This window comes from Mus musculus, chromosome 1 (genome assembly GCF_000001635.26).
Source record: "Mus musculus strain C57BL/6J chromosome 1, GRCm38.p6 C57BL/6J".
In the NCBI taxonomy this organism is placed as follows: Eukaryota; Metazoa; Chordata; class Mammalia; order Rodentia; family Muridae; genus Mus; species Mus musculus.
In genome coordinates, this window is record NC_000067.6 from 54,471,261 (window position 1) to 54,485,369 (window position 14,109).

Here is a 14,109-nt window from a genome sequence, read left to right on the forward strand (position 1 = left end):
ATTTATATGGGGTGGTTAAGGCATTAATGGACTACATTACTACATATCCACTATATTCAAATTAACATAACCATCATAGATTGATGCACCTTCAAAACACCATTCCCAAAAGCCACAAGTTGAAAATGACAGTAATGCCTGAGCAACCTAAAATCCGTATCTACAACTTTCAGCTCTACTAGAAGCTTAGACAGACATCTCTCACCACTAAAAATAGTTAAGATTTGAAAAACAAATTGATATTACTACTGTCTTAGTATTTCCAGTGTATGTAGGCATACCTACAGCAGGGTGCAGACCAGCAGGTGATGACCAGTATCTTCCACAGCGTTCCTCCACATGATTTTTATTTTATTATGCAATTTTTAAAAAAAAGTTTATTTTGCCAGGAATGATGGTGCACACTTGAATTGTAGCAGTAACAAGGTAGAGGAAGGCAAATTTCTGTCATTTCTAGGTCTACAGAGTGAGTTTCAGGCCAGTTGGGGCTACATAGTAAAACCCTTTCTCTTTGTCAGTCTCTCTCTGTCTTTGTCTCTGTCTCATACACACACACACACACACACACACACACACACACACACACACACACACAATCAGTATAGAATCTTGCCATTGTGTACGTATGTGGATAACTTGCTGGAGTTGGTTCCTGGGGTTGAACTCAGATTCTCAGGCTGGTGGCTATTCCCTTTACACACTGAGCCACTCACTCCATTAGCTCTCTACCTTATTTTTTTTTTTTTTTTTTTTTTGAGACAGGTCTCCAATAGAACTTGGAATTCACTGGTTTGTCCAGGATGGCTGGCCAGTGAGCTCTAGGGATCCCGTTGTCTCCATCTCCTGCCTTCTAAGCACCAGGGTTACAGGCGTGCACTGCCATACCTTGCTTCTCTTGTGTGTTGTATACACACACACACACACACACACACACACACACACACACACAAGTTTGAGTGTGTGTCTAAACTTAGGTCTTCACACTTGCAAGGCAAGAACTTTACCAAATGAGCAATCTTATCTTCTGGCTCTCAATCTTAAAACTGACATTTTTTTGGGCCTGTGTAATAACATATACAATATTTGTACAGAAAGATAATGAATATTTACTCATATTTAGGGATGCTGGCTAAAAATACAAGAAACATGCCCCCTAAGAAATATCCTATCTCATTTGATTCCTTCTGTCTAATTCTGTAACAGTGTTTGAATTTATGTTAAATTCTCAAATTACTGTCACTTGGAAATCTAGAATTATAAAAGTCTCTCCAGTTGCTTCTAGATGACCTAAGAAGTTGGGTTTATTGACTAACACAATGTCTACCAAACTTCAGAAAAACCTGTTAACTAGAACCCAAGGCCTCTCCTCTCCTCCCAAAAGCCACTACTCTGATTAACTGCAAAGTAACCTATACATTTGCATACAATCCCTAAATTGCTTTTCATTCTTTCTGTGCTAGAACCTGATCACCTAGGATGATATCCAGTTAGCACATGAAAAAAGAGAAAGTCAGTCTCCGCAAGAGTCCTGAAAACAGACTATGAACCATGTGGTGTCCACAGAGATGGATGGGGAAACTACAACATGTCAAGCTGTGAATGTCAGCTTTTCCTGGTGCCTAGGGTGCTCTGTGTTCACACACTGCTTTCACTGAAGGGCCAGGTAAAGAAGACGCATGTAACACTTTCTTTTCTGAGACAGCATTGCAGAGTATGAAAACCAGTAAACAATCTTTGTACCAAATGTGCTTATTCACCAAATTTATTTTGAACATTCAGAACACCAGTTATGACAAATTAAAAACAAAGCACCAAAAATCGCTACACGTTAATACCTGAGCGGAGACTGAAGGCAAATATTCACATAATAAAACCACATCACAATGCTGAAACACAGGTAAAACCATTCATGACACGCTACAAATTAGAATAAGTAGCACTTTCCCCCCCGAATCACAACCAGTTAAATGTAACATAACCAGTTAATTATACCATACCAAAAATACACAGAAAAGTACACAGAGGTGTATTAGTGCACTGCACATGGCACACAGCACTGGGACAAGCATGCATGTTGAGACAGGGAGATCTGCACCGAGACCGTTCTCACTGCTCACGTCAGGACAGGCTCCCTTCATGACGCATTGTTACTACACTACATTTTATGGATAAGAATATAACCATTAGCATACAAATAAATGATCTCTGTACACAGTCTCCCTCAGCAGCCATGAGGAGTGTGTGCTCTCAACGCTCAACCGTAGAAACTGATCTCACTAGACACCCACTGCTTGCACAACTTCTTTGTCAATCTGACCAGGCTTAAAAAAAAAAGACATATTGTCATTTCTACATATTTTTAAGACTCTTATTTAAATATAAAATCGTAATTGTAATGGAGGTGAACTAGGAGGCATAAACATTTGAGTTTATGCCCAAAAGTAACATGTAAAAATAAACAACAGACTGAGTTCCCAGAAATGAGCATCTTTGGGCAAAGAATATGATTATACTATAAAATGAGTAATTTGGACTTTAATGGAAATTATACTCATTATTTTAAATCAACACATACAAATATAAAAGTTTACATTAAATTAAAAACAGAGGAGCTAATGCCCCCTTAATACCATAAAGCTAATGAGGCAGGACAAAGAACAAGGAAAGTGAAACGGTAGTGCTCAAAACAAGAGCTACATTCATTGGAGTTTAGTCACTGGGAAATCCTTACTATAAACCTAATAACCCTTATTTGAAAATATAAACGCATCTTGATCTGCCACAACACTGACCACAAGTCTCAGAGGGAATGCACATCTTTGATAGGATTATTATCAATAAGACTAAGATACATTTCAGTGATTAATCTTTTCATATTCAGCGAGTTTAGAAGCAGAAGTGCCCTGACTACCCTTAAAATATTTTCCCCCAGAAACTTTAGCCAAATCTAATTTCTCACATATATTTAGACTAAGTCAATTTTTAAATAAAAATAAAATCAAAACAAAAAGCTCTGGAAATTAAGGGCGGCCTCAGGAACAGCAGCTAAGGGATACTAAAGTAAATGTGGGTCCATTGGTACTTAAAACTTTTATCTCGACAACTTGAAAGAAAGGGGTTTCAGACAACCTCTAGAAGACCACCCACAGTAAAATACAGTTACAAGACTGCAGGGCATTGCTTTGTCATTTTAAGGCACAGTCTGTTTTATCCCAAATAAGTTCAAGGTCACAGTGATGGGGTATACTCAGTTTTGGTTTATCTTGGGCATGTTGCTACGTTTATAGTTCCTCCTACGTTTAAAAAACCACAGCATCACTTGAAAAGGATACACGTCAGTGCCTATTTTCAAAAAAATATTCAAAAAAAGTATGCAGCACAACTTCCTAATTTATACACAATAAAAATGAAGATTTCTTTCCCAACCACACAGCAGGGGACGGAGATCTGCACAAACCTCTGCCTTCATAAGCACAGAGCCTGCTTATGTTAAGGGACAGGCATCTCCCGCCTAAGCTAAGATCACTGCACACAGAAGACAAACTCCTTCCAGAGGACAGAGCGTCCTGAAGCCAGCTCTCATAAACTACCCTCCTGCTAATTTATCCACAGTCCCCAACAGTTACTTAGATAATCATTACTCGATCAAGACCGAATATTTCAATATCTGGTTTTCTGTGCTGTCTCTTTAATTGTGAGGCTAACTTATGAAAAATGTACCAACATCACAGTACTGTAGGGCAAAGAAGCAGTAGATGCTAAGCAAACTAAAGGAACACTGCAATTCCCATGCCGCTCCTCTGAGGAGGAACTAGCATTCTCGTGACTGCTCTGTGGCTATAGTTCTAGGTTTATCTAACACCGTACCAATGCCAGGGTTTTTCATTAACAACTGTATTTCAGAGTATTTGGCACAAGATATGCATGCTAACTGGTTTGCCTTATACTATATTAGGTTCTAGTGGATGAACACTGGGGACTGAGCAGAGACATAAAGAAAGCAAAAGAAACACCACAGGGAAGGTTTCAACTGTAGTAACCAGACATCTACACCAAAAATGGATTGTGCAAAACAACTGATTTTTTTTTTTTTTTTACACCACAAAACAAGCCACGGTCAGATTACTTCAAATGATTATTACCGCAATTAACTGCTAAAAGATTACTACTAAGTGGATTCACCTTTTAGCTAGCAATGTCAGGAAACCAGACACAAAAGAACACAGAACAACACACTGTTCTAAATCTTTGAAAATTTTCAAAGAAAAACAGAGTATGGAACATGTTTTCATGATATCCACATTTATTGTAAGTCCTGGATGAAAAATACTGAAAAGATTACTTTTGTTTTAACCCCAAATTACTAAGAAAAGTTCATTGGCACAAATCTCCAGAGGTATCTTACAGTTTCATTCAGCTTTGGTGGTAAAGTATGTTTGCTAACCTTGAGAATACTTAGTTTCCAATACAGATGACCCTAAAAAGAATTTAAATGTATCCTTTTTTTTTTCCCCTAAAAAAGGGATGTAAAAAATCCAATATGAAACAGAAAAAGTACACATGAAATACAAAATACACTGTCTGTTTGGCTCTGGAGCAGTTAGTAGTGCTACACAGTGTCTATAAACTTTTGTCATAGTAACATCACTACCTTACAAATACTAAAAGTAAAAACATTTAAAATAGCACATGAACTTTACAAAATCCCCACAGGCTTCTTAGACTAAGATTAGAATTCAGATATGCAGAGTTTACGGTAACTAAACACCAATAGATAGCATTTCCCACTGATGTTCAAGTCAACAATGACAGAATGCTTACAGGTTGAGTCTGACTCGAGATACCAACTCTACATCAAGTCATCAGAAATTAACTGGCTTCGTAGTATAAGGACGTTTTTTGGCAGCATTACATAACAAGCACTGAAAATAAAAACTGTTCTCGATTTTAAAATTATTATTCGCACACGTTAATCAAGCTGTAGGTTAGATAGTGCCAACTTCGAACATGGTCACCTTAGCTGCACTACTACATTTATGGTATTAACAGAGTAACAACATGCCTAGCATCAGCATTTCCAAATCTTACTCTGTTCTCAAAACCAAGTTACCAACATATAAAATTCTGTTTTTTATTTATTCGTGGTATGTTTTACAATTGCAGAAGTTTAAGCATTTATAGCACACATTCGGACTGCTGACCTGACTCCCATTTTCCATAACACTCTGAAAAGTTAGGAGTGTGAACAGCCCAGAGCTTTCTCGTTTCCTCACATATCAGCAAGCCTTATGGTGAAAGAGTAGATATTCACAGAATTATGTTTCTTGTTCAAAAAGTCTGCAGTAAAATTCTAGCTGTCAACCTTACAGTTTGTAGGGTGAGTTCTACATTTACTTTATCTGGTAAAGAAGATTTCCCGGAAGGAAGTAATGTCTTAAACCCAGAAACTCCCATGGTTCCCTTTATTCTGGCAAGTGACACACTCCCCAAATGGACCGTGACCCTAAATAAACTTTATAGTCTCTTGTTTCCTATGATATACAAACTCACAAATCTTCCACACAGATGAAAAACAATCAACAAAAACCTAGCTATCCAACACATCAACATACTTTTGGATTTTTTTCCAAATGATTTTTTAGAACCACTTCTTATATGCTTAAATACAGCATTCTAAAAGTTTGCATCAAACCAAATCAAGCAAGGTAATTCAGACCTGTCTAAGGGGAGACAGGAGGCACCAGACTCATTCCACAGTTATGGAATCAACTGCTCTGGTTTACTTCATATTTGTGGATCCCCACCTCTTGAGTATTTGTGTGTGTGTGTGTGTGTTTACATGTTCACGTATGTGCACCCATGTGTATATATGAAGGTGCAGGGAGAGGTCAATGCTGGGTGTTTTCCTCAATCACTTTCCACCTCATTTTTTTGACATAAAATCTTTCACCAATCCTGAAGCTTGCCAATATGGCCAGGCTGGCCAGCCAGCAAGCCCCAAAGATCTATCTGTCTCCATTGCCCCAGTGCTGAGATTGCAGGCATGCATTAGTTAGCCAGTTTCTCACATAGACTCTGGCAGTCTACACTTGGGTCCTCATGCTTGCACCGCAGGCATGTGACTGTCTGAACCATCTCTCCAGGCCTACTTCTCATATGCCTCCTGCGGCTTTCAAGAACTAAAAACTGAGTTCTGCTTCCCTCTACTTCAGTATCTCCCATAGGAGGGACTAAGAGAGTGCATGGTGAAATGAACACATTATGCTATAAGTGAAAAGAGTAAAAGGCTTAAAAAAAATGTACAGGGACTTGATAGAAAGACAATCAGCCTTGTATGAGTTGGTGAGCATTGTGAAAATGTGTCATATTGACATGTGTGATAATTATAAAGATCACTCAATAAAAAGTATCCCTTCATAGACAGCTGAAATTACAATACTAAAATATAAAAAGATTTAAAAGACTAATCAATACATGATCAATATAGACATAGGGCAACCTCAAAAATCGGTGTTAATTAAGCATAAATGGTTTCTTTAGAAGTTTTCATTATAGTGACACCAAGAAAAGAGTAAAATTTACTTAATTTTGGCATGGAATGAATCCAGACAAGCTGTGTGTTACTCAATAGTAGAGAACATAACTAACATACACAGGCTCCGGATTCAATCCCTACTATACTCATTCACATAGACACAGAACTGCAATAGCAAATGCTACCTATTTATCAGGTCCAGGGGCTGGAGAGGGGGCTTCGTTCAGAGTGCTTGCTCTTCTGGAGGACCTGAGTTTGGTTCCTAGTATTGATATCCAGCAATTCACAACCCACCTCTAACCGCCCTCTGCTGGCCACAATGAGCACCAGCACACATATGTACACACACACACACACACACACAATCACTCTTCAAAAAAATGATCAGGTCTAAATTATAATAGCAATAATCTATGAGGGCATTTAAAAAATACTAAGCATTCAATAATCAGACAGATGAACTGTCTGATATATACCCAATCTATTTACAAGCAAGAACCCAGTTTTAAATAAGTACATTTACCCCAAAACTCAATTTCTTAAAAAAAAACACAAAAACATGACAATAGAACTCAAAAATTTGCTGTATTAATCTCTACCATAACCTATATTCATGTAAACATGATAGACAAAAGTATGTGATGTTTATATGAAATCATTTCCTTTTAAGGGATAACACTTTTCCTAATCAGATAGTCTACCTAGCTTTCTGTGTCTAAATGCTTGATGAAGATTCTATCAAAGCATGCCCATCTGTGTTTATGTGTGAGTGTGTATCTCTGAGTATGTGTGGCAAATGGCTGAAGACCCAGGCTACTATTATTTGAAATATTTTGCTGGCATAAATAAGACTTTAAGGGCTTAGGGAATTAGTACTTTCAGACAAAAATATTGTTGTTAGTATTAATGTGCTTTAATAACAAATATACTACTCGTAAAATCAAACTTGATACAACCCATTCATGAGCAATACTGGCTAAGCAGGGAGACTTTAGATCTCATAAATAAATAATCATGGCTGTCAAAAAGTCTAACACCAAACTTTGGAAAGTTCTTTCTGTGTGTATATATATGTTCAAATTCAGAAAGTTGAAGTATTCAGTTGCCATGAAATTGAGCTACGTCTATAATACCACTGACAGAATGAAAGACAGCATGTGTAGAGAGGCCACACATCTCCAGCAAAGTTAGAGCAGATACATTCCTACTTAGATATGTAAGTGTTGTGCCATGAGAAAATTGTAATTATCCAATGAACTCACTCTTGGGTACTCAACAAACACTATGGTACAGTTTATTCCTTTTGACACTCTTCTGAAACAAGGGACTAAAGGGTCTGCCATGTCTAGTACGATGGCTTTCCTTTAAAAGTCTTAATAAGTGAAAATATGAATATTTAACAAGCACGATGCCAGTCAGACAGTGACAGAATCATACAAACCAACTAACTTCTGTGGTAATAACCTGACCCTTTGATTAGCTCTGAAGAAGCAAAGGTCCAGGGAAGAACTAACATGGCTGACGTGGGCAGAACCCTCTGGTTGGCAGTAGCAGCTGAGAGGCTGTGACACCGTGTGTAACAGCCGATAAAACAAAGCTGATTCTCTTAGTACCATTCCTGGGCACTGAGAAGGACATAAGTTCACAAGTGCAACTGTGAATTCCGTAACACTGGAGGACTTCACGGGAAAGGCTTATGGGCATTTATAGGACACACATCTAAGTGAAGGGTTTGACGACACAGGTCTGACTCAGCTTGAATTTATTCTAACTGAAGGCAAAGAACAACTATATTCTTCAAGCTCCTGACCTTCCTATTTTTCTATAGCTAAGGATGAACTATAATTGGAAATGAAATAAAATGTTACCCCCGCTCCCCCCAGTGGCAAAATTGTAGTCTTAGGAGACACCTCTACAAACCAAGATTTTGCTCTTAATGAGTGATACAGGTGTGCAATCTATTCAGGCAGTGTTCACATTTTCAGTAAAGGCTGTCCATTGTTTCTCTATTAGTATATAGCTTTGTACATCAAGTACAATGTTGTATTTATGCTGAGACCCTTCCTCCTCAGTAGACAAACAAATGATGCAAACCCAGAGTTGTTCTGGCCTCTGGAGTTATCCCTTTAACAACCTATCATTGCTACAGGCACTTCTGGCAACCACTGGGGCAAGGATTTAAGTCAGGGGCGGAGGCTGACTGTGCCAATGCAGAATCTGCAAGAACATTCTTTTCTTAATAGATCTTTTGATAGATCTCTTCCATGCTTCTAATATTCACCAAGTATACACTGTAAGATTCATATTTGAAAGTTCATGAAAATGCCATTGTTTTGAATCTGAACTTCAGCGGTTAACAAAAAACCCTCGCTTTAATTGGAGGCTCTTTTTCACAGATGTAAGATGATGGATCAAACTTTGCCCACCATGGCTGCCAAAAACTGACCAGACTCCATGACTATTTTACTTCTGAGAAAACAGTCGTCACTTCTAACAATCTTTTAAGACTTATTTTGAATATGTAAATTATAACAAATATAAAACCCACTTTTCAAAACAAAGTCTGATGAAACTAGCAGAAGTTTCACTTAGACTGCACACAGCACTGCATCTATAGTCTTTAGAAGGTTCCTGGGATGGCAGATGAAAGCTAGTTGGTATGTACAGGAGTCCTTAAGACAGAGGCCACAGCATCCCTTCACTAATCTGTCAGATACGACAAGTATACCGATGCTACACCACGGGCTGAAACCATGCTTCAACTACGTCCCTCGAGCATTACAAAACTAATTTCCTATTTTCAATACTGTAAAAATAGACTTGTTTTCTCCAGAGGACCTCACTGTTCCTGGAGGTGGCGCTGTACTGTGTCACTGGTCCAAAAGGCATGAGCCGCTTCTCCTTCCAGTCTTACATAAAGTTGCATAACGCATGGAACACAAGAGGAATGATCACAAAACACGGGACCCTGTATAAGTGGGAGGAGCCAAAAGCAATCACGCCAACAGCCAGAGGAAGTGGGAACTGGGAGACGGTCTTCAGCAATTTACTGTAAAGGGATGGAGAAATATGCATTATTAGACAAATTACATCGTGAGCCAAAATGAAATATCTAAACTTTTAATATAACTTTGAAAAGTTAACACTGTAAGTGATATTTGCTTGTATTTATTTAAAATTTATTTATTTATTTATTTATTTTTAATTTTCTGATCATCCTCTTTTTTCTTGGATGTTTTGTTTGAGACAGCATCTCACTATGTAGTATTTCAGCTGGCCTGAAACTTGCTTTGTTGACCAGGCTGGCCTCAAACTCACAGAGATCTGCCTGCCTCTGCCTCCCAAATGCTGGGATTAAAGTTGTGCATCACCATGCCCAGCTCTTTTGGTTTTCTGAGATAGGTGGCCAAGTCAAGATTTGCTCTCATTTCTCTCTATCATTTATTTATTTGAGAATTGGGCCAATGTAGCTCAGGCTGGCCACCAAGTTTGAGGATAATGTTGGCTGTAGGTTTTACCCCCCATGTGCGAAGACCACAGGCATGCAGGAGCAACTCTGCTGCTACCTTAGCCTGATCCTGGAACAGCTCCAAGTGTCTCAGAGCTTGGAGGTCTCCCAGAGCGAAGGCTCAGTCAAAAAAGACCAAGTGCTGTCACAAAGCACATCAAACACGAATACAAGCATAAAAGGCTAAGCACACACTAAGGCCTCAAGCACACACTAAGGCCTCAAGTACTTATTACTCAGCTGCTGCAAAAGGCCAGTCTTAGCTACAGTTCAATCCACTTAACATTACTCCGATCTTTTGGAAAGTTAAATCTTAGATATCATATAAGAGTTAAGTTTTAAAAGAAAAAAAAAACATTTTTTCCTAACAAAACTCCTACTCTTTAGAAAACAAGCATAATATGTGTGCATATGAACTATATTTGCATATAAATGATAGTCACCCTATGGTTTTACTTCTAGTAACAGTCAAGTTAAACATAAAGAGTATATTTCAAGAAATAAAGTGATAACATCCAGCGACACGTGAAAGAAATAAACTGTCGTACCTGGACTTTACTGAAACAGTGTGAGTGTTTCCGAGAATCGCTATAGCTGGAATAAGGAGAAATGCCAGGGGTTTGCATGGGTCAGGACTAAGTTTAAAATAATACCTAGGATAAAAATAAAACATGTATCAACAAAGCAGTACTGATGGTTTTAAATGATCAGAATCAAATTCATTTTCAAAACGTTCCAGTAACAATACAGTCATGAGAGCCTAGACTGCTCGCGAGGCCGCTAGTAACAATTGTTGCTCTACATGGTCCTTGGAAGCAGGATTGCATGATGGGCACTACACTCAGAAGTCCCTGAGGAAATAAAGACATTACTGTGGAAAGTACTCTAAACTGACTAAAAGGCCCACACAGCTCTGGAAAACAAATGACTTAAAATACATTAAGATGTCCTTATACCAAACCAGAGAATATAGTCTCAAGTAAAATAACTTCTCATTAGTTTCTAATTTCATAATAATCGCTTACAGTCATTGACAGTAAGAATCCCATAGCCTTTGAGAACCTGACTTTTTCCTCAATTCTGACTAAATTTGAACACAATTCTGGATCTTGACTAAAATACAAACAAAAGGATTTCAACATCTGGTAACCTTTGATTTTGTTTCCTGAGTTTTGATTCTGCCATTTTTCAACCCCATGTGATAAGGACCAGAAGTTCCAACCACAAGTGAGCCAGGCCGTCTGGGACAACAGAAGTGCACAGAAGAAAGCCACCATCCTTGCAAGCTTTAACTGCAGTAGAGGGCTATAATGACAGTGACCCCTAAAGTACACCATAACACTGCAAGCTGACCTTTTAATTTTAAGCAGAAGTAAGGACGTTGATGATAAGAATTATCAAGAGTAAGTCAGGGACATGAAAGGAGCGGAGAAGGAGAAGATACTTAAAGACATACCACATCCAAGAGGAGGAAGGAGGAGCACAGCTTGAGAACTTGGGAAAGAATCTCAGTAGAAAATCAATAACTACATGAGACAGGAACAAACCAAACATAACAACAGCATGTAAGCAAATCTCTAAGAAGGAGAAATGAGTGCACTTTTCAATAATTACACCAAACAGAAACAGTCTAAACTCTCCAATTAAGATATGAATGGGCTGAACTGTGTGTGCCCTCTGAAGGAAACTCATCTCTCTGACACAGATGAGATGGAAGTGCAGGAATGGAAGGCGAGCATTCTGTCTAGATAAGTCGGGGACCGGAAGGCGGGCGTTCCCATCATCTAGGTAAGTCAGGGATGGAAGGTTCCCGTCTGGATAAATAAAAGTAGCTACGTTGGCAGCTGACAAAGCAGACTTCATGAATAAAAAAAAAAAAAAAAGAGTTCAAAGAGATAAAGAAGGTAACTATACATTAATGAAGAAAATGGCCCATCAAGAAGATATAAGGGCTCGAGAGCTGGCTCAGCATTTAAGAGTGTGGTATACTCTTATAGATGACCAGAGTTGGTTCCTAGAAGCCATGACAGATGGGTCACAACTATAACTCCAGCTCCAGAGGACCCGCTTTCTCTGTTCTTCAAAATGCGTCTGCACTCATGTGGATGTATGCACACACAAACACACACTCATGTATAAAGTTAAAAATAAGGTAAATAAGCCCTCAAAAAGATATAAAAATAAAAAATATATATGATGAATGTTGAAATCTATACATTTCATAAAGCAAGAGCTATTGGACATAAAAGAAGAGACTGCAAAATTTGGAGCTGTGACGAAAGGATGGACCATCTAGTGATTGCCATATCCAGGGATCCATCCCATAATCAGCTTCCAAATGTTGATACCATTGCATACACTAGCAAGATTTTGCTGAAAGGACCCACCCAGATATAGCTGTCTCTTGTGAGACTATGCTGGGGCCTAGCAAACACAGAAGTGGATGCTCACAGTCAGCTATTGGATGGATCACAGGGCCCCCAATGGAGGAGCTAGAGAAAGTACCCAAGGAGCTAAAGGGAACTGCAACCCTATAGGTGGAACTACAATATGAACTAACCAGTACCCCGGAGCTCTTGACTCTAGCTGCATATGTATCAAAAGATGGCCTAGTCAGCCATCACTGGAAAGAGAGGCCCATTGGACAAAAAAAAAAAAAAAAAAAAAAAGAGACTGATCCTGGTACAATAATGACATCCACACTCCCTCATCAAAAGCTTAACCATCCACACACTCCTCCCTCAAACTTTTCAAATATCAACTGTACAACTGTACTTAACAGACATGCATATTCTGTCCACCACCTGTGAAATACACATTCTTGTAGCCTACAGTGCTTTCTCCAGGAATAAGTCATAGTACAGGGCCTTAAAGCAAGTCTTAATTTTAAAACACTAAAATAATTTTTGTATCTTACCAAATCATAAAAGAATAAAATTATAAACAAAAAACTACAGAATTAATATTAGCAAATCAACTTCAATAATATTCTTTTGAATAGTCAGTGGTGTTGATTTCCTTAATCAAGGGAAATTTAAAATTTTGCTAATCAAACGAAAATGAAACATCATTTATCAGACACTTTGGAATAAAGTAAAGAGAGTTTTTAACAGGGAAGTTATAGCTGTAAGGACCTACATTTAAAAAAAGAAAAACAGATCTCAAATAACAAATTAAACTCTAAGTTAGCGGACAGATGAACACTAGGACAGAAATTAATGAAATGGAAACTAAGGAACAGTAGAGGGGACGATGAAATAAACAGTAAGCTCTCTGGAATGGTAAACAACACTGGCAAACCCTTAGCCAAACTCACCACAACAGCAGGAGAGAAGACATAAATTAATACAACTAAAACCAAAAAGAGCAGATGGCTTTTAAGGAGTCTATAAAACACCTAGGAATAAACCTATACACCACTGAAGAAAGAAGCTGAGGAAAATCCTAGAGTTGAAAGCCGGTCTCTGTCCATGGATCAGCAGCACAAAGCAACCTGTGGACTCACAGTGAGCTTCTGAAAACAGCAATGGATACGCAAGCCTCCTTGTGCTTCCGTATCTTTTTAAACAATTTTCACACAATAGAAAAAAACATGCCACACCTGTTTTCCTGAGTCCAGCTTACTTCACAGAATTTGGTAACCTCCAAGGTCAGCCACTGTCTTGCAAAACCCACCATTTTGTTCTTCATGGATGAATGACATTGTGTGCTATACTCTCTTTACTCATCCATGTTAATGAGCCTCTAAGCTCATTCCTAACTTGGCAGCTGTTGGTACTGTTGTGCTGATCATGTGCAGCCACAGCTGTTGCAAGGAGTGCTCTTTGTGGATTCAACATTGCTTTGGCTGTTTGGAATCCATTGTGCTTCCAAATACATGCTAATCCTGCTTCATTCAGCCTCCTAATTACCACTACTCCTAGGCATTGCACTGACTTTTTTTAAAGGTTGCTTAGACAAGGTTTCATTGGAAAGAGGAGGGGGACCAATGGAGAAGAGAAGCTGGGACACAAGAAGATGACCTCAACATAGGAAAAGACATGTACAAAAAAGTCACAGTGAGATC

The 14,109-nt window shown here is 38.5% G+C and overlaps 1 protein-coding gene across 1 annotated transcript in view; it reads right to left on the reverse strand.

Annotated features, from left to right (window-relative positions):
• Positions 1-1,739: 1,739 nt before the first annotated feature.
• Positions 1,740-14,109, reverse strand: part of Pgap1 (post-GPI attachment to proteins 1) — an 84,685-nt gene continuing 72,315 nt past the window's right edge. The window contains exons 26-27 of the mRNA NM_001163314.2: positions 10,592-10,696; positions 1,740-9,584 (exon numbers count right to left, since the gene is read on the reverse strand). Of these exons, the coding sequence (NP_001156786.1) occupies positions 9,446-9,584; positions 10,592-10,696 (244 nt within the window). The 3' untranslated portion in view covers positions 1,740-9,445. The remainder of the gene's footprint in view (positions 9,585-10,591; positions 10,697-14,109) is intronic.